This window comes from Podarcis raffonei, chromosome 12 (assembly GCF_027172205.1).
Source record: "Podarcis raffonei isolate rPodRaf1 chromosome 12, rPodRaf1.pri, whole genome shotgun sequence".
Lineage (NCBI taxonomy): Eukaryota > Metazoa > Chordata > Lepidosauria > Squamata > Lacertidae > Podarcis > Podarcis raffonei.
In genome coordinates, this window is record NC_070613.1 from 21154960 (window position 1) to 21173432 (window position 18473).

At 42.9% G+C, this 18473-nt stretch overlaps 1 protein-coding gene across 1 annotated transcript; it reads left to right on the top strand.

Moving 5' to 3' along the window:
• Positions 1-615: 615 nt before the first annotated feature.
• On the top strand, positions 616-6859 carry LOC128424198 (uncharacterized). Its single transcript, XM_053410100.1, has 4 exons — positions 616-1248; positions 2432-2970; positions 3825-3891; positions 5243-6859. Exons 1-4 carry the CDS (start codon positions 660-662, stop codon positions 6778-6780), a joined length of 2733 nt encoding a protein of 910 aa, XP_053266075.1. The 5' UTR covers positions 616-659; the 3' UTR covers positions 6781-6859.
• Positions 6860-18473: the final 11614 nt, after the last annotated feature.

Genomic DNA, 18473 nt, shown 5'->3' on the forward strand with positions numbered 1-18473 from the left:
AACCACTATGACACAGTGACTTCTACCATTTTTCCCATGGGCCTTTGCAATAATCCTGAGAGGTAGTAGAGATAACAATGGTTGCCTTTCCCACTGGGATTTGCACTTGGTCCATCCAGACCGAGAATTCGGTCTTAACACACCACTGCTTTCTAGTTTCTAACAGACAGCATCTTTTTAAAAAGCTGTTGTTTTCTTTCTTTGAGCCAATATGCACGTCATGCTAAACGAAAATATGCCTTAGCATGAACGAGCAAACATGCAGGTTCATAGCTGCTGTATTACTCACCAGTTCCTGCTGCTTCCATGATTGAGGTTTGTATTGCTTTGGGGGAAAACTGAAAGTTATAACCAGGGTTTGCTTTTCATTTACCACCTGTGGTTTTTCTGGGGGAGACGAACGTAAGCCTGAGTTTGAACATAAAGCTAAACCAAATCATGGCTTAGACCTGAGTAGACTTGCAGCAGTCGGACTGAGTAAGGTGATCAGTACTGGAGATCTTCACTCCAGGAATCCGCACACTTGCTGGTTCATATTAAGGCAGAGTGCTACCTGCAAATTGGACCTGTATGCCAATGTCCTAAAAGCACAGACTTGGTCTCTCTTTCCTTGCCCCAGGGACTGCCAAGCTCTCTTTCTCTTGCAGGTGACGCTGGAGATGCTGGCGAGACAGCTCCACTGGGCTTTCTGTTGCTGGCTAGGGGTTTGCCTGTGGCTTCTGGCTGGCGAAAGAGGATGCATCAGCGCTGCACACTGCCGGAGCCCCCCATGCAGCCGGAGCAGTGACAGCGAACATCAGCCCAGCAGACAACACTGCCAGGGCCCCCACTGCTCAGGAAGGGCAAGGCATTCTTCTCGTGCCTTTGCCCACTCCACCACACCTGTGCAAGGGCAGCTGCAGCAGCCTCTAGGGGGCAGCAGCCTGGGACATGCTGCCTTGGCCGCCACGAGGGGCGCAGAAGAGAGTTGCTCTGGAGGAGGAGACTGCAGTGCTGGCGCTCCCAATGGCACCGTTCGGGACTGCAAAGGCATTGAGTGCAGGCTGCCTCTGCACATTCGCCAGAAGTCCAGACCAGCTGTCCAGACCATCCCATGTCCTCCAAACCAGGGGGAAGGTTGCCAGGAGCCCACCTTGGTCAGAGCAACTGAGAGGGCAGCCCAGTTCATTGGGGAAGACCTTGCCTACACAGCTTCAGAACTAGGCGGTGCTGCCCTGGGCGTTCAGCTGACCTGTGATGTCAAACCAGGTAGGTGTGGTGTCTAAACTAGGCCAGTTCTAAAATGGAAAACGAGCGAGGTTCCAACTAAAGAGGAATGGCAACTTAAGCTGATGGAATATGTGCAGCATGCGGACTTAACATATAGAATAAGAGAACAAGAAGAACATGTGTTTATAGAAGATTGGAAAATGTTTATTGAATATATGGGGGAACTTGTGTACACTTGAAAATGTTGGCAGCATTATGATAAATTCAACAGTGTAAATAAGTTTGGATGGATGTAATAATGGAGTACTGAATGGTTTAGTTTATGTAAAATATGCAGAGACTTATGATATGCAAAATGAAGAAGGGAAGTCATTGATATTTTAAGGATGTTTAAATGAGTATTCTAAATGGTAAAACAGAAAATTTATTAAAAACACACACACACACACAGTTTAGCTCTGTGTTTCTGATCAGCTTCCCTATGTTTCATTGACTGCTAGCCAAGATGACTATGCTCTGCTTCCGTAGTAATTCTTCAGAATACCAGTGGCAAGAAACCACAGGAGGGGAGAGTGCTGTTGCACTCGAATCCCATTTGTGGGTTTCCCACAGGCATCTGCAGAGGCGTCAGGTTGCTCCCAAGACTGAGGGTGACCGTCGCACAGCGCACGTCTCTGACATGCATTGCATGACATCTCACACATTTCCCGACACCGCGCAAACTGGTGAGATTGCATCCTCTGAAGGAGGCTGAGCACTCTGGCGGAGCCAGGCCCTGAAGCTCTGTCACCTGCCCAAGGATGTTGTGTGCTGATTCTGGGTGCGAGGCTGGACTTAACATGCAACAAATAATATAGCACAACAACATTCTAAGGCCAATAGAAAAACACATACATAACTAAATGATTCAAGCTTTAAAATATTCTGAATTCTTCATAAGGCAAATAGTGCCTGATGAAGACTTCTGGGTATCAAAAATATGGTACATCATCTTGGTTTAATGGTAGGACATTTCCCCATATGGATTAAACACACCCACACACACCCACACACACACACACACACCCAGCTTTGCTTTATTTCTGCCCTTGAATGCTATTTGCTTGCACCCATCTGAATGCGCCAGCAAGTCCTGTCACACATTCTTGTGACCTCGTTTGATGATGTTTTGAGAAATACCACCAAGGATTTATGTTTTAATGCCAGGTTGTTTGTATTCTAGGGGAAAATGAGGTTCCATCTGAGGATGCGCTTGTGCTGCAGCTTCAGCTTACGAAAGGACAAGAGAAATTTGTCGACTTGCTAAAAAGCCAGCAGGCGGTGATTGTGGATTTACAGCAAAAACTTGCAGAGCAGCAGAGCATGTTGGTGGCTCAGCAGCGGGAAATCGTAGAGCAACACAGGAAAATGTATGAACAAATGGATCTGATCAAGGTCCAGTATGGCATGCTTTTTGACACGGTGAAGCAAATGTCGTTTCAGAGTTTGCAAGAGAATATTCAACATTATTTTGAAGCCAATCTCCAAGGCCTTCAGAACCAAGTCAGAAACCATCTCCAGAAGTCCTACTCCATGCATAAAGTAGAAGTCGATGCCAAAGTGATTGATGTTGGGGAACCTTTAATGGACTGTGGCCTTTGTGAAAGTGACGAATTTTGTAATTTCCAAAAGACACCCTCGCAGTGTGAAAAATGCACCTTATGCCCTGCTGGCTTTTTCCAGCTGTCTGAGTGCTCTACAAATGCTGATCGGATATGCCAGGTGAAAGATCATTGTGCTCGGAATCTCAATGGTACCTTTCCCCCAAAAAGGAACAGCCCCACTGAAAGGTCACAGACAGACCAACTAAAATTAAAGTACAAATACAGTGGTACCTCTGGTTACGAACTTAATTCCTTCCAGAGGTCCGTTCTTAACCTGAAACCGTTCTTAACCTGAGGTACCACATTAGCTAATGGGGCCTCCCGCTGCTGCCACACGATTTCTGTTCTCATCCTGAGGTAAAGTTCTTAACCTGAGGTACTACTTCCAGGTTAGCGGAGTCTGTAACCCAAAGTGTTTGTAATCCGGGGTGTTTGTAACCTGAGGTACCACTGTACCCATGTTTCAGTATTATATACTTTTGGGTTTCGTTGCATTATTCTTTGTGCAAACGACGTTTATTATGGCTGTAGTCTTATCACTTTTAACTTTTGCCTGTATGCTCCAGCACAAATTACACATTTAACATAGAAAGTTGCCTTATGCTGAGTCCATTTAGGTCCATATTGTCCACACCGATTAGCAGCAGCTCTCCTGGTCTTCAGGCAGGATTATTTCCAGTTCTACCTGGAAATGCCATTAGGGATTGAATCTGGGACCTTCTGCATGCAAGGCCGATAGATGCTCTACCACTGAGCTGCGGCCCTTCAGACAATTTATATTTTACTTCCATAAGCCTCTACAATCAGGTCCACATCCAAGTTTGATGGGCCCCTGGGCAAAGTGTCCTGCGTTGGGTCTCCCTCCTCAGTCGATGAGCCCTGACCTGGCCACTCTGGTCATGCTCCAAGCAGCACGATGCCCCAGAGCAATGCTAAGTATTTGAACTTGACTCTGTTATCTGTTACTCATAGGATAGAGATGAGTGCATTGAATCACCAAACATCTGTGGAGAAAGGATCAAGTGCCTGAACACTCCAGGTAAGTTGCTGCATTTCTGTGAATGAAGCCATTCATGAAGGCAGGAACGTTCCCTCATGGTGCAGTTTCAAGTGGAAATTGTGGAGTTGGGCTGAAGAGTAAGAGCTTTTAAGACTCTTTGTTAGGGAAAAAAATCACTTATGTAGCAATGCATTATTTCAATTCAATATGATCTCTTTACAAGTGCCGCATTTATAGAATTATTGCAAATAATTTAGTGGCAGCCATACTTAGTCATGAAATATGGGGAGCCCCTCCCAATTTAGTTTGATGATATACAAGTTTTCAGTTACATATATATCCCACTCCCTGAACATCCCCTTCAAGCCGCTTCAACAGGACTCACTACACCCTCTAAATTATTTTTTATTTTTGGACTCCCATCAGCTCCAGCCATTGTGCTTCAGAATTATTGCATGCAAATTAAAAATTGGGTCTATCAGTTATATTTGTATGTAAGTAATGGCAATAGTTCAATAGAACTGCATGCAATTTAATCAACACAGAAGCATAGAGTGGTAGAGTTGCGTCATCTAGTCCAACCCCCTGCAATGTAGGGATCTCATCATGCGGTCCCCCATCTAATTTGAAACCACGCCGGCCCCTGCTTAGCTTTGCAAATGTGCTAGCAGTTTTAGAAGGGGATAAATGTTTTTAAAATCAGAGACCGCCCTCTTGGGGTATATATTGCCTCTGCAACATTATGTTTTTATTGTATGGTGCCTTAAGAGCATGGACAGACAGGATATAAATATTTTCAGGTTGTTTGTTGCTTTGGGTGTCAAAAAAGGTTATTTATGTATGCTACTACTGCGGCCCGTGTTTTGTTAGCCCCCAAATGGAAAATGAGCGAGGTCCCAATGGCAACTTAAGTTGACAGACTATGCACAACTTGAAGACTTAACATATAGAATAAGAGAACAAGAAAAACATACGTTTAAAGAAGATGGGGAAACGTTTATGGATTATATGGGAAATAATTGTGTACAGCTGAAAATGCTAACAGCATCAAGATAAATTCAACAGTGTAAATAAGTTCTGATGGATGCAATGATGAAATACTAAATGTTTCTGTAAAATATGCAGGGATTTATTATATGTAAAATGAACCATTGAAAGAGAAGAAGGGAAGTCACTGATAACTTAAGGATGTAAAATGAGTATCTTAAATTGTAAAACAGAAAACATAGTAAGTTGCTTCAGGTTACTTTGTGTAAAAGAGAAAAAACAGCATGACTAATAAGTGCAAATAATAATAATAATAATAATAATAATAATAATAATAATGGTAGACTAATAATAATGCCACATGGGCCTGCGACTGAAACTGTATTTCCCTGTGTGTGGACAGGAGGATTCCGATGCCTTGGAATTGCAGCAAAAGAAGCTGCCTTGGGATTGTGCGGAGAAGAGTATTTCTTTAACAAAGAGCTGCAAGAGTGCCAGGCTTGCTTAATGTGTGAAGACAGGGCGGTTGTTCTCCCCTGCTCCACTGTCAGCGACACTGTTTGCTCAACAGCCAGTGAGAACAAGCTTTCCGAGTCCTGGACTGCGAATGCCATTTTACCCATGGCAAATTCTGGCGCTTCTCAAATTTATCCTGGCGTTACCTTGAAGATAAAGGGGAAGCACGAGTGGGACATCATCGCGGTGGAAGAGAACAGCCTGGTCTTCAAGCAGCACGGCCTAATGTGGGCCGACTTCAATTTTGCCGTGAAACACAACTGCAGGAATTTCCTCCAGCTTGCCTTGAAAGTCAGCAGCCAGGAGGAAGAAGGCTGCGAGCTGAGCGCGGTCCGCATCGAGCAGCCGGAAGGCAAAATCTTCCAGAGCGTCAGTGTGAGCGGCGCGGTGGAAGTAGAGCCAGGCCAAGCTCTCTGGGTGTTTCTGAAGAGCCCCAATCAATTCTGCAACCAAAGTAAAGACTTCAATGTTTACGACCTCAACACGCCCCTCAGTTTGCTTTGGTTATCCCACGATACAGGGGCGGTAGCCATGACTGCGCAACTGTCCACCGCGATGCACTACCAAACGAACTACCGGCCAACTTTCAGATTGGTTTCCCTTTCCGACCCTTACATGCTAACCTTGTCCCACGATGGCAGAGCCGTCAAGTTTACGGAAAGGGGCGTGGTGAAGTTCGTTTTGCACCAAGCCTTGTACTCCATGGGCCCCACCTGCATCCGCGAAGGGCTTTCCCTGGTGTCTTATCTCAACCGAAACGGCACTAACGCAGAACTAATGACCGTGCACAAGTCTGGCGTCAATTATCGAGACACGTCGATATCTGCCTCCGGGGCCACCAAAGTTGAAGCCGGGGATCTGATTAGCTTTGAGATCCTTTCGCCAGCACAATGCAACATTCGTTATTTTGGAGACAGCTCTGGAATTAGTACGCTGAGCCTCATCTGGATCCCATCTGCAGTTTCCACTGCTCTCTCAGCCTCGGTCTCCATTAAGGGGCTGCCCACAGGAGCTGTCAGAAACAAATTACTGGATTTTACTCAGGTTTCCTCCATTGAGAAGCAGATCCGTCTGGTTTCTACTGGGCAACTTGCTCAGAAATACTTTGTCTTTACTGAAAGGGGAGTCGCCAGTGTTGTGTTTTCAATAAAGCTGATCCACTCATGTAATATGCTCCGGGTGACTCTAAATCAGCTCCTGGGTGACCATGGGCAGCCTCATTCAGTTGCGCAGCAGGTTGGAGGGCAAATGCCAGAAGGAAGCATCTGGACCAGCATTGCGCTTCGCTCCTCCTTTGAAGTTCATAATGGTACAATGATATCTGTTTCTTTGGACTGTGTGCGTGGCAGGGTCAACCACGTTGCACATCAGCATGGAACCGGCTTGTCCATTTTATGGGTTTCATCTATCCCAGGAGGAAACTGACAGTTGATAAAAAGTATGGAAGGAATCGGGAAAGGTGATGGGTAAGCTCATGTTGGGCATTTTCTCCTTTTTCCAGCTGCAGTTGGGACAGAACTGCAGTTAGACAAAACGCAGAATACAGGGATGGGGAACCATTGTTCCTTATCGTTGGCTGAGCTGATGGGAGCTGGAGTCTGAGAACACCCAGAGGGCAGTTTGTTGGCTGCCTCTGCTCTGTTGGTGAACTTTTCTAGGGAGTCCAATCAGCTGATTTTCAATAGGACTAATATCTAGCTGAGACATAGCAATGCCTTGGATGTGCAGTTGCCCATTCAAACATTAATAGAGTGATGCTGATGCCTTTTGAGTGTTACGAAAGGCAGCAAATTGTTAGATCTTCAGTTTATTATTATTGTATTTTGACGGCTGGGATGGATATTTGTACTCTGAGTTGGGGCAGGAAGAGAGGCACCATTTGCTGCTCTGCCTCAGGCATCAAATTGTCTTGGGCCAACCCTGCATGTAAGTCCATACAATTACCTTGGGAGCCATGCTTCATACAATCATAGAAATGTAAGAATTAGGAAGAGCTTTGTAGATGTCCAGTCCAAGGCTGGGGACTCCATCTCCCATCTGCTGTAGTCAGCATGGCCAGTGTTCAGGAATGATGGGAATTGTAGTCCAGTGACATTGGAAAGCTGCACAGGTTCCCTACTCCTGATGTAATCCAACCCCTTGCAGTTGTGGACCTTGCGGTCTCAAATATCAGTGGCATCCTGTGCAATGCCAAAGTTCCCCCACCCCTCACGCTCCATTCCACACCATAGTTGTGGCGCCTCCAAGGCTCGGCACCCAGTGTACCAAACTGGTCATGCTCCCTAAAACCCTCCTCTGCCCCTTGCTTGATGCAGGAAATAAGAAGAGACTTGCAGAATCAGGCCAAAGTAGATGCTTACTGGAAGACCACAAGCAGGACCTAAGTTCAACAGCACTCTCCCCACTTGTGATTCCCAGCTTCTTTGATTTCTTATGTTATTGCATTGTTTCAAAATCTGTATACTATGGTATTCAACACAATAAAACACAACATGTAAGAAGTAAAAGAAGCAATTAAAATACAGTTTAAAATGGATCACAGTGGATCAAGCCCAGTGCATTGTAATTGCTACAAAAGGCAGGGAAATCGTTAAGGTTTCTGCCAAGACCCTCAGCAATTCTCAGGTAGTCTGTGGGGGCAATTTGGGAACCACTAGTCTAGGTATCTAGTCCTGTTATCAAATCCTCTTATGATCAAGACATTTCTTCTGTTGTTTATTGGGTCCTAGCCGTACCAAAGCAATCCCTCTGCAACCACACAGGCTGCACTAGGGACAGTTGTGACCATTAAAAAAGGCAACCCCCCCCCCCCACAAATCTTCTCTGCTTGCATAATTCTCCTCTCAGACTTTGGAGGGTCTGCCAGGAATTGTATGCAAAATAACAGAGAGGTTTGATTTATATCCATTCGCCATTTTATAAAAGGTATAATATTAATCCTCTAATTACTTGTGTCACATTTTACAGATTTTATTGGGATACCTTTTCTATGCTTTAAGACAATTTTATATATTGGCTAAAGTGTGCCGACATGGGGGCTTTTTCTAGTATATTAATTTAAAGTATGCAAACTGTGACTGTTGTTTTCTTGGTTTTGTGCTTTGTGCTGGGCATTTATGCAAAATATGGAACGTTCTGAAAACTATATTTATGTTTGTTTTTTATAGCCAAATACGACTTTAATTATTCTAAAACCAAAAGCAAAAGCACAGCTCTTGATCTGTTTATATATATATATATTGAATTGAGGAAATTTAATTCAAATAAAAGATTTTTAACTTTACTTACTGTCTAATGGCCTGATATGAAGAAGTTGTCTGTAGAGTGGTCCTATTAAGTTGCCTGATACACCAGTCTTGTGCTCTCCTGCCTATTGTTGGACCAATAGGGATGGCCAGTAGGGATGATGGGAGCTGTAGATGAACAATTTCTGGAAGGCACTAGGTTGGGGAAGTATTGTACACACTTGCTTGGAAATAAGCTCCATGGAAAACAGGGAGACTTTCTTCTGAATGGAAATGTGCAGAATTATACTGTCACCTTATGCAGGCTCACCTGGAACTGAGCCTCATTGGACTCAATGGGAGCACAACCAAAGGATTCATCACTGCTGTTCTTGTAAGTACTTACAGCCCAACAAGACGTAGGGGACCCTACGTCCCTTGACCTGCATTCTATCTGCTGATTATCCCACAGGCATGCTTTCTGGATAGGAATTGTGTAATATTTGGAACTGTCCTTGCTGGTATGGCATTTGCTCAACACAGGTGCATCGCCTGTGCCACTATTTAAGGGTGACTTTCACCTGCTTGCTTCATTGCTGCAAACTAGTCTAGCTAAAGACACCCCTGTGATGTATGCAGAGGAGCTTTCATCTAATCACTTCAAAGCAAATAGGGCCCATCTAGTGATTTAAGCTGGTAATCGCATCTGAATTGCATGACTGCGGCCCTCGCCTGAGAGCAGCATAAAAGCCTTCTGGGAATATTGATAGATGGAAAGCAGGTGGCGTCAAAAGAGAGTTACAGATGCTTTGCATCAGACACAAATAAAACTCACGTTCCTTTTGGGAGGCCAAAACTGGACAAGGATTTAGTATATACTATAAAATGTTTTGTTTGGTCAAGGAGATGTTTTGTTGGTTTTATTAAGAAAGAAAGGAGAACGGGGAGGGAGAGGAAATGCATTTATCTTGTGCCAAGTGGTTACAAGTACCTGAAGCAAATGTGTTTTATTTTCATGCTTGGAAGAGCATTAAAATTCTTGGGAGGCAATTTCATTCAGACTTCTGAGTTAATTTATTTTATTCGCTGGATTCGGCTTATTATGCATTGCCAACGATTAAATATTTTGCATGACAGGAATTATAATTTTTCCTCTTTGGTTGGAGGTGTTGGAGCTCACAAAATAATTTTAAGCTGAGAAAAAGGAAAAAACCAAACTCATTCACCAGGGCTGTCAACGAGTAGTTTCATAATTTCCATGGACTGCAAACCTATACAGGTCTACTCAGAAGCAAGCCCTATTGAGTTCTGTGTGTGTAGGAAAATGTGTACAGGAATGCAACAGTAACTAAACCCAACTGGGCTGCAATTCTCTGCCCAGATTCTTACGTGTAAACTCACTGAACTTGATGGGACTTCCTTCTGAGTAAACGTGTACAGGACTGTACTATTACTGTGGTTCAAGCCCTACCAAATACAGTGGAACTTCCTTCTAAGTAAACGTGCATAGGATTGCATGGAAAGATTCACTAGAAATCTCCCTTCCTTCCTTTCCAGCCTTTCAACAGTTTCCCAGCTTAGCTACCCAGCTAAACAATTACTTGCCTGATTACTTTTTACCTAGGCTTCTATATTGTTAAAACTCTTCTAGTTATTTTGTAAAGGTAAAAGGGACACGGCTGGCGCTGTGGTCTAAACCACTGAGTCTCTGGGCTTGCCAATCAGAAGCTTGGTGGTTTGAACCCACGCGACGGGATGAGCTCCCATTGCCCCAACTCCTGCCAACCTAGCAGTTCGAAAGCATGCCAGTGCAAGTAGATAAATAGGTACCACTGTGGCGAGAAGGTAAACAGCATTTCTGTGCACTCTGGCTTCTGTCATGGTGTTCCCTTGCTCCAGAAGAGGTTCAGTCATGCTGGCCACGTGACCCAGAAAGCTGTCTGTGGACAAACGCTGGCTCCCTCGGCCTGAAAAGCAAGATGAGCGCTGCAATCCCATAGTCGCCTTTGACTAGACTTAACTGTCCAGGGGTCCTTTACCTTTATCTTTCTACCTAGTTATTTCATATAGTCTCAATATGTACAGCTTGAGAACAAGAAACCCACTCTTTAAATTTATAAACCACTTAATGAAGAAATCTCTTAAGAGGTGTACATAAAGCAGAAATATGAGATAAAATCAGCAGAATTAAGAAAGAAGTACATATAACTAAATTAAATGTGCAGATAGACTTGCTAAAATAAGTTTTTAGTTATAACTCCATACTTAATCTCTCGTTTTGCTGGGGCTGATTTATAGAATATATTTTAATTAATTTTGTTGGTTTGTCAGAATTTATCTGAGAATGAATAAGTGTTGGAAACACAGTCACTGACATTTTTATGGGATCTATATTGTTTCCTTGACCATGTTTCAGCATGTCTATTGCGTGTGTCTGTATGTATGCAAACAGCTTAGACAAGAACGGCAAGGAGAGGCTGCAGGAAAGGCCTTGAATACATTTTAGGAGGAGGCCTTTAAAAAGCCTTGTGTCTGGCTCACTAAGTATATACGATGGCTGCAAAAAAAGAGAAAACTTGATGAGGTTTTGTGCTTGGTGGAGGATTTCATGACTTCACTATATCTTGGGGGAAATTATGTCGTGGGGGAAGGAAAAATAAGGTAAAGGAAACTGAATGGGGCTGCAAAACTGGCTTTCGCTAATGTGGTTCCCTCCAGCTGTACTGGCTAGGGCTGATGGGAGTGGGACTGCAAAACATCTGGAGGCCACCAGGTTACCAGGTTGCCTGGGGCTGTGCTAGAGACAGACCCTGCCCTTGTTTCTTCGGAATATTCATACCTGGCTGATTTCATCTAGGAAGATGTGTTTTTAGTCAGAAGGAAAGTTGGGGTTGGACAACATGAGCCTCAGGTCCCCTAGGCCTGTGCCATGATTTTCTTTCCCATGGTGGCTTGTCGACACCAACTGGAAATAATCTGCAACCCTTTTCTGACTAGCGTTAAAACGTGGCTTTCGGAAAAGCCTCACGTCTGCTTCCCTAGTTTGCCCTTGAGAAAATTAGAACAATATGAATTCCTTGAACGACAATTAGCATTGCCATCTGTTATTGCCAGCAGATGGATGTGATAGCCTTGTGATCTTTGCCTTAGGATTAGACTGTTGTGTTGCTTTCATCTATGTGATACGCACATAAAACCACCCCAACCCCGTCTTTAAAATAATCATAGTGCTTGGGAGAAATGTACACAGCAACACATCGCAGGAATCCTTTTGCATTTTCCATGTGAACTGTGATTCCATCACTTTTCCTGCCCTTTGTCAAGTTTTTCTACAATAAGTCCCACAGGAGACAATGGAACAACTCAGCTAAATAAAATGCTTGCATTTTTATGTATGCTGTGAGCTTAACGTGTAAAGCATGTTCTCAAAAAGTGGATTATGAGTCCTTTGAATGACTGGGTGAAAGTTGGGAGCATATTGAATGCTAATGTTAAGTGGAATATTTTGGAATTGCTCAACCAGCTTCCATAAATGCATCTGTCCAGATCAGCCTTGTCCAGCCTTGGTTGGACTACAACTCCCATGCTGGTTGGGGCTGATGGGAGTTGTAGTCCAACAATGCTTGGAGGATGCCAGGTTGGCAAAGGCTGGCCCAGAACCTTGAATAAGAACAAGAATATCAGCAGCAGTAATAATTATATTTTGACTTCACCCCCAAAGGTGCACTCCTCTGTGGTCTCTCCAGACAGGTCGATGCCAACAAGAAATTCTGTTGCAAAGACATAAGAAGAAAAAGGCATCTCTTTAATATGGGGCATTCATAAAATAAAATAAAAGAAGAATATAACCATGTCTTATTTTCATTGGTTCTTTGTTGGTGGTAATTTGCTGAATGATCCCTAATAACTTTAGAAAGTTACTAGATTGAGAATTAGCACCCAAAATTCAAAACTGGACCAGACAGCATCTTGGACTCCATTTCCCCCAGCTGCATACATCTCCCCAGGGAAAACTGCCTTCTGCTTAGAGGCCCCTGGACATAGGAGATGGAATTAGTCTCAGGTACAGTGACAAACTTATTGCATATGAAAAGTTCCAGATTCAGTTGCTGGCATTTCCAAGGCTGGGAGAAACAGATATTCCAGAAAACCTATTAACCTGTGTAGACAATACTGGACCAAGTGGACGAATATTCTGACTCAGTATAATAAGGCAACTTCCAACATTCCTGGTGTAACTTTGGGTGAAATAAAAGTTCTACTTCTTCATCACTAAACAAACCACTAAGTTCCATTCAGTTTTGTTGTAGGTTATTTTCAGTTGCAAAATGCTGGACTGCAATGTTATGCTATAGGATTGCGGGCTGGAGGGGGAATATCAGTGAACATAATGGGGGAGGGAATATAGTTTAAGAAACTGGCTGTTATTTGAGGTTGAGATGAAAGATGAATCAAACGATATGTGAGTGGGCAAAACTGGATTCCTTTGAAGAGCATCGGTTCCTTCCAATGTCTACACACAAACGTAACATTACCCTTCCTGCACTTTGGGTGCCAGCAATTTCGCCTTGCATTATACAGATGTTTAACATCTGTGAATACCTTCCAATGCTAGAAGAGCTTCAAATTCTTTGCCAAAAGCTGTAGTCTGGAAATGTGCTCCTGTCTCCCTGGAATTTTACATTTGATAGTGAAAAACCTCTCCGTGTCCAAATTCAACACATCTTTTCCAGCCATGCCAAGAACATTGGCATTAAGAACTGCATTTGGTTTGATTTTTCTTCCATGGGGAAACAGCAAAACATTATTTTGAGAGGCTGGAATAGGTGCATGATGCCAATTCTCTATGCTTGAGGCCTGCTAATTCTGTCCTGCATTTCATGACCCTTGGAGCTGAACGCAGCCTGGCTTCACAGCTCAGTGTAAGATATGCTGGCATTCCAGTAGCAGCCAATAATTCTTTTTAAAATGTCAATATTTTGTCATTTAAGGCACAATAGCAACATTTCCTGAATGAGATGAATAACAGCCAGGTGAGTGAAAAAACACACACTTTCTCCAGGTTGCCCTGTAAGGTAGGACAGGCTAGGGCCACTGTCTCTCGTAGGAAACCTCCTCCAACAAGTTTTATCACCTAAATTTGAACTGGGAGGAAGATTTGACATTGTTTGCATTTTCAAGGGAGGCTACCTTGGACTAATATGCAAACCAAAACATAGCTGTCGTTGGAAATATGCACGTCTCTGAATCTTCTGGCGCAGTCCTCCAGCCAATGAATGTTTACAAAAATGCATTATATTGGGAAAGTTGCTTGCCCAAAAAAAAAGTGTCTATGTGTAGTGTCGCTCCAGGGCACTGTGTGAAATTTCAAACAGCAGCTTGCCAGCCTAGCTTCTGCCACCAATCAAGTTTGCAGCTGGAACCAGTTGTGGAATGCATGCTTTCATTAGTGCAGGGATGGGGAATTTGTGGCCTTCCAGATGTTGTTGGACTACCATTCCCATCATCCCTGACCACTAGCTCATGGGAATTGTAGTCTCACAACATCTAGGAGCCACCGTTTTCTCATCCCTGCTTTAGTGTATCCTCCAAGATGCTTTCATATTCAGTGGGTGACGTTTAGTTAGATTAAAACACCAATTTTCTCAATTTCACCTATGTGTCCTCCAGGTTTTTAAGCAGACTTGATGAAGCTCTGTTTTGCTGAATCAATAGTAACCAATTTATTTTCTCGGGTACAAGGCTACATTTACTACCTTTATCAATGCTGGAATCTCCTCCTCCGTCTCCCTGAGCTTTCTGTAGTAGCAATGTGCACGATACGGGTCATTACCCAAAGATTGGGGTCAGTTCCTCAAATATCATGTTACTTATCACTGGCTCCTTCTGGGATCTTTTGTCCCATGCCTGAAAAAGGTTTAGCTGTGTCTTTAACCAAGGTCATCCTGTTTATTAGGACTGAGAATTCTTGTGCCTCTTGACAGTGAAATCCTTTGACTGGCAGCAGAATGACTAAGCATGATTTCAAGTGTAAGGGACTTGTCTTGGTGTGCACAGGCTCCAAGACATGCCTTTTATCTCTATCTGTGCTTTTTAGAAATTCTTATCTGTTTCTGAGTTCCTCTGTGCTCTCTCTGCTTTGATTAGCGCTCCCAGTTCATGATAACGGATACTCTCAAAACGTTTATAGCGTTTCCTTCTGGCTAAAGTGGATGAAATGTACACACTGAGGAGTCCCTCCGTAGTGGATTAAGTCTGCCAAATATTTTCAGGGGATTTGGGGGGTGGGGGCAAGTGAAAGGAATTTACTTTTACCAGAAGCCTTTTTATTGGGTATAGTGGGTGAAGAGATACCAAGGGAGGATAAAAGACTGTTTATGTATGCAGCAACTGTGGCAAAAATTCTTTTAGCCCCAAAATGGAAACAACAAGAAGCACCAACGAAAGAAGAGCGGCAGATGAAGATGATGGGCTTTGCAGAACTGGCGAAGCTGACAGGAAAAAATCTGAAACCAGTAAGATCAAGCATTGCAAAAGGACTGGAGTAAATTTATACGATATCTGAAAGATTATTGTAAGTAATAAACATCACTAGCAGGGTTGTCTGAAGACTTGTAATGAGAAATTCTCTACCTTTCTATATTTTTAGTTAAATTTTGAGCTATTTCATAATATGTGTAATTAGAATTGGAAAACGTACAAAATGCAATGACAAAAAGGTTAATTTTGAAAGCCATGAGGCAGCAGGGACATAAAGTGGAGTGTTATGATGTGAATGTATATTATAAATTGGAATATATATATATTCTCTATAATTCCTTGAGGGGGTAGGGTAGTAGATAAGAGTATTGGACTAAGATTTAAACCCCCACTCAGTAATGAAGCTCATTGGGTGATCTCAATCTAACCTACCTCACAGGGTTGTTGGAAGTTTTGAATGTTTGACATTTTATTATTTTGCTGGAAGCTGCCCAGAGTGGCTGGGGGAAACCAGCCAGGTGGATGGGGTATAAATAATAACATTATTGTTCTTCTTATTATTATAAAATGGGAAAGAGGAGAACTATGTGTGCCACATTGAGCTTCTTGGAGGCAGGGCTGGATTTAGGTTTGATGAGGCCCTAAGCTAGAAGGTAATGGGGCCCTTTCTATGTCCAGCTGTCCTTTGTCAACAACAAATTGCCGCTGTTTTTTGTGTTGAATATATGCTATATGGTAATTTATGGACCTAATAGGTATCTAAAGCATAGCTGTCAATGTTTCCCTTTTTTAAAGGGAAATTCCCTTATTCCGAATAGGATTCCTCGCAAGAAAAGGGAAAAGTTCACAGCTATGATCTAAAGCCATTTGCACATGTTTCCATGCAACCAGTCCAAGCAGAATTTAGGCACCCTATATATGGAAATGAGCAAACCAGTGATATTTTAGGGAGCAGGCTAGCAGGCGGGGCCCATTACTTACATCATAGGAGCCTACACAACACAAAACACTGTTGCTGTATGTAGGTTTTATTTTATTTGTTTTTTATCTTATATTTTGGAAATGTACATCCAGGGTTTTTTTTCTTTAATTTTTTAAATTAAAGCTATAGCTTTTGTTTAGCTTATATGTAAATCCGGCACTGCTTGGAGGGAAGATGAGATCTATAAATGGCAATCAATCAATCAATCAATCAATCAATCAGAGGTGACAGTCAAATCTTGCTTGTCAATTTTTGAAAAAAGTTTACAGCTTCACAGCAGTCTCCTTTTCAATTCTGTGCATGCCCTATATGTTTTTGCTCCCCTCCCTGTTGACAAATGATAGAAACCAAGCACACAATCTTTACCAATTACAATAAAGTTGTGTCAAGTTTAGTGCTGCAGTAGCATTTTTGGGATTGCCACTGACAGCTAGGCACTTAGGCAGTATAGAGGGCACGCAACCCACTTACCTCTTATGACTGGGAGTGACAGCATTAAAAGCCTATTAGTTCATTCTCATTAAACTTATTGGAATGGCAACTTTATTAGCATTGCTGCTGCAGGAAGCTTCCCACAGCAGAACAGGCAGCCGTTTGTGGATTATGTATCTCAGGGATGGGTGTTAAAATGGCCCTTACCACAGTCAACTCAGCTTTAGAGGTCAAGTTGCAGAATGAATGACAAAGCATAGCCCTGGGGCTTGCTGAGATCTGCAGAATATTTTCTTTGTCTCTTAAAGTGACATTGACAAAGAGGGAGAGAAATGCACCTTGAAAAATGAGGAACCACAAGGCTCTTTTCTCAGGCATTTAAGAATGGGAACATGTGCCCCTAATTTCAGGATTGTGCCCACTTCAGTGAAATTGAAAGTAATTTTCAGGATGAAGAACTGATGAGATTTTAATGTCTCTTCGGTCCTAATTTAACCACTAAAAAGGTAAAGGTAAAGGTACCCTGTCGCGGGGATTCAAACCACCGACCTTATGATCGGCAAGTTCTAGGCTCTGTGGTTTAACCTACAGCGCCACCCGCGTCCCAATTTAACCACTACCACCACACTAATGTCCAGATGGCATGTTGTACACACCTGAAAACATACTTGAAATCACTGGTCAAACGGTTCTGTCTCTGGGCAGTTGTAAGGTGCCTTGAGAAGACCACCCCACCGCCAACCCTTTGGGGTAACAGGATGGGAGGCTGCCATTTCCCCCACCTCATTCATTCCTGGGGTCCAAGCTCTTTTTCTGGCATGATGAACTTCTGACCTTCCAAATTTGGCCTGCACCCATTTCCCACATTCCAGCCACTGCAGTTTAACCCACACAGAGTTACAGTTTCCCTGCAACCAATAGCTCAGTCAGTACAGCATGAGACTTGCGGGTTCAAGTCCCACGTTGGGCAAAAGATTTCTGCTCTGCAGGTGGGTTGGACTAGATGACCCCTTGGGGTCCCTTCTAGTTCTGTAATTCTATGATACAATGTTCAGAATTCTCTGAGGGCAAGAATGCGCTTCAAATGCACTTTAAAAGTTCAGCATAGATCAGCCAAAAGGCTCACCTACATTTTTTGTGTGCCAGGCTGTTGTCAAATGCATAGAAGGTACACACTGTATCCTTGAAACAGACAAACAAAAAGATGGTGACCTAGGTAGCCAAATCTAATGCGGTCCCAGAATACTGGACTCATTTGGGCTCTTGAGCTGCATGGGGAAGTAACTTGTCCTGTGTGATGTATACCTTGTTCCTTTATTTTCATGATATACAATGGTATCTTGGTTCTCAAACTTAATTCGTTCCGGAAGTCCATTCCAAAACCAAAGCGTTCCAAAACCAAGGCGTGCTTTCCCATAGAAAGTAATGCAAACTGGATTAATTTGTTCCAGACTTTTAAAAACAACCCCTAAAAGAGCAATTTAACATGAATTTTACTATTTAACGAGACCATTGAGCCATAAGATGAAAGCAAAAATCAATGTACTGTACTATAAAATAAATAAGACAGTATTGTAGATGATGAAAATTAATTTTTTTTCCTTTTCTTACCTGCACTGATGATAGTCATTGTTTGGATGGGGGGCTTTTATCTGTTTCCGCAGTCACATAATCAATTAATCAGTAGCTGAACTGGGTTCCACACAGTCACAAAAACAAATTAAGTGAAAAAGCCTTAAAAACAAAAACGCAAAATAAATAGCAAAAACAAAAGTGCCAAACTTAATCAGTTTTGAAAGTCCTTTTGACTTCTGAAATGTTCAAAAACCAAGGCACAACTTCTGATTAGTGCAGGTGCCCCGGAAACAATAGCCGACAGCCACATTGGATGTTCAGCTCAAAAACTGGAACACTTACTTCCGTGTTTTCGGCATTTGGGAACCAAGGTGTTTAAGAACCAAGGTACCACTGTACTTATAAAACACTGGTTAATGCCAGAA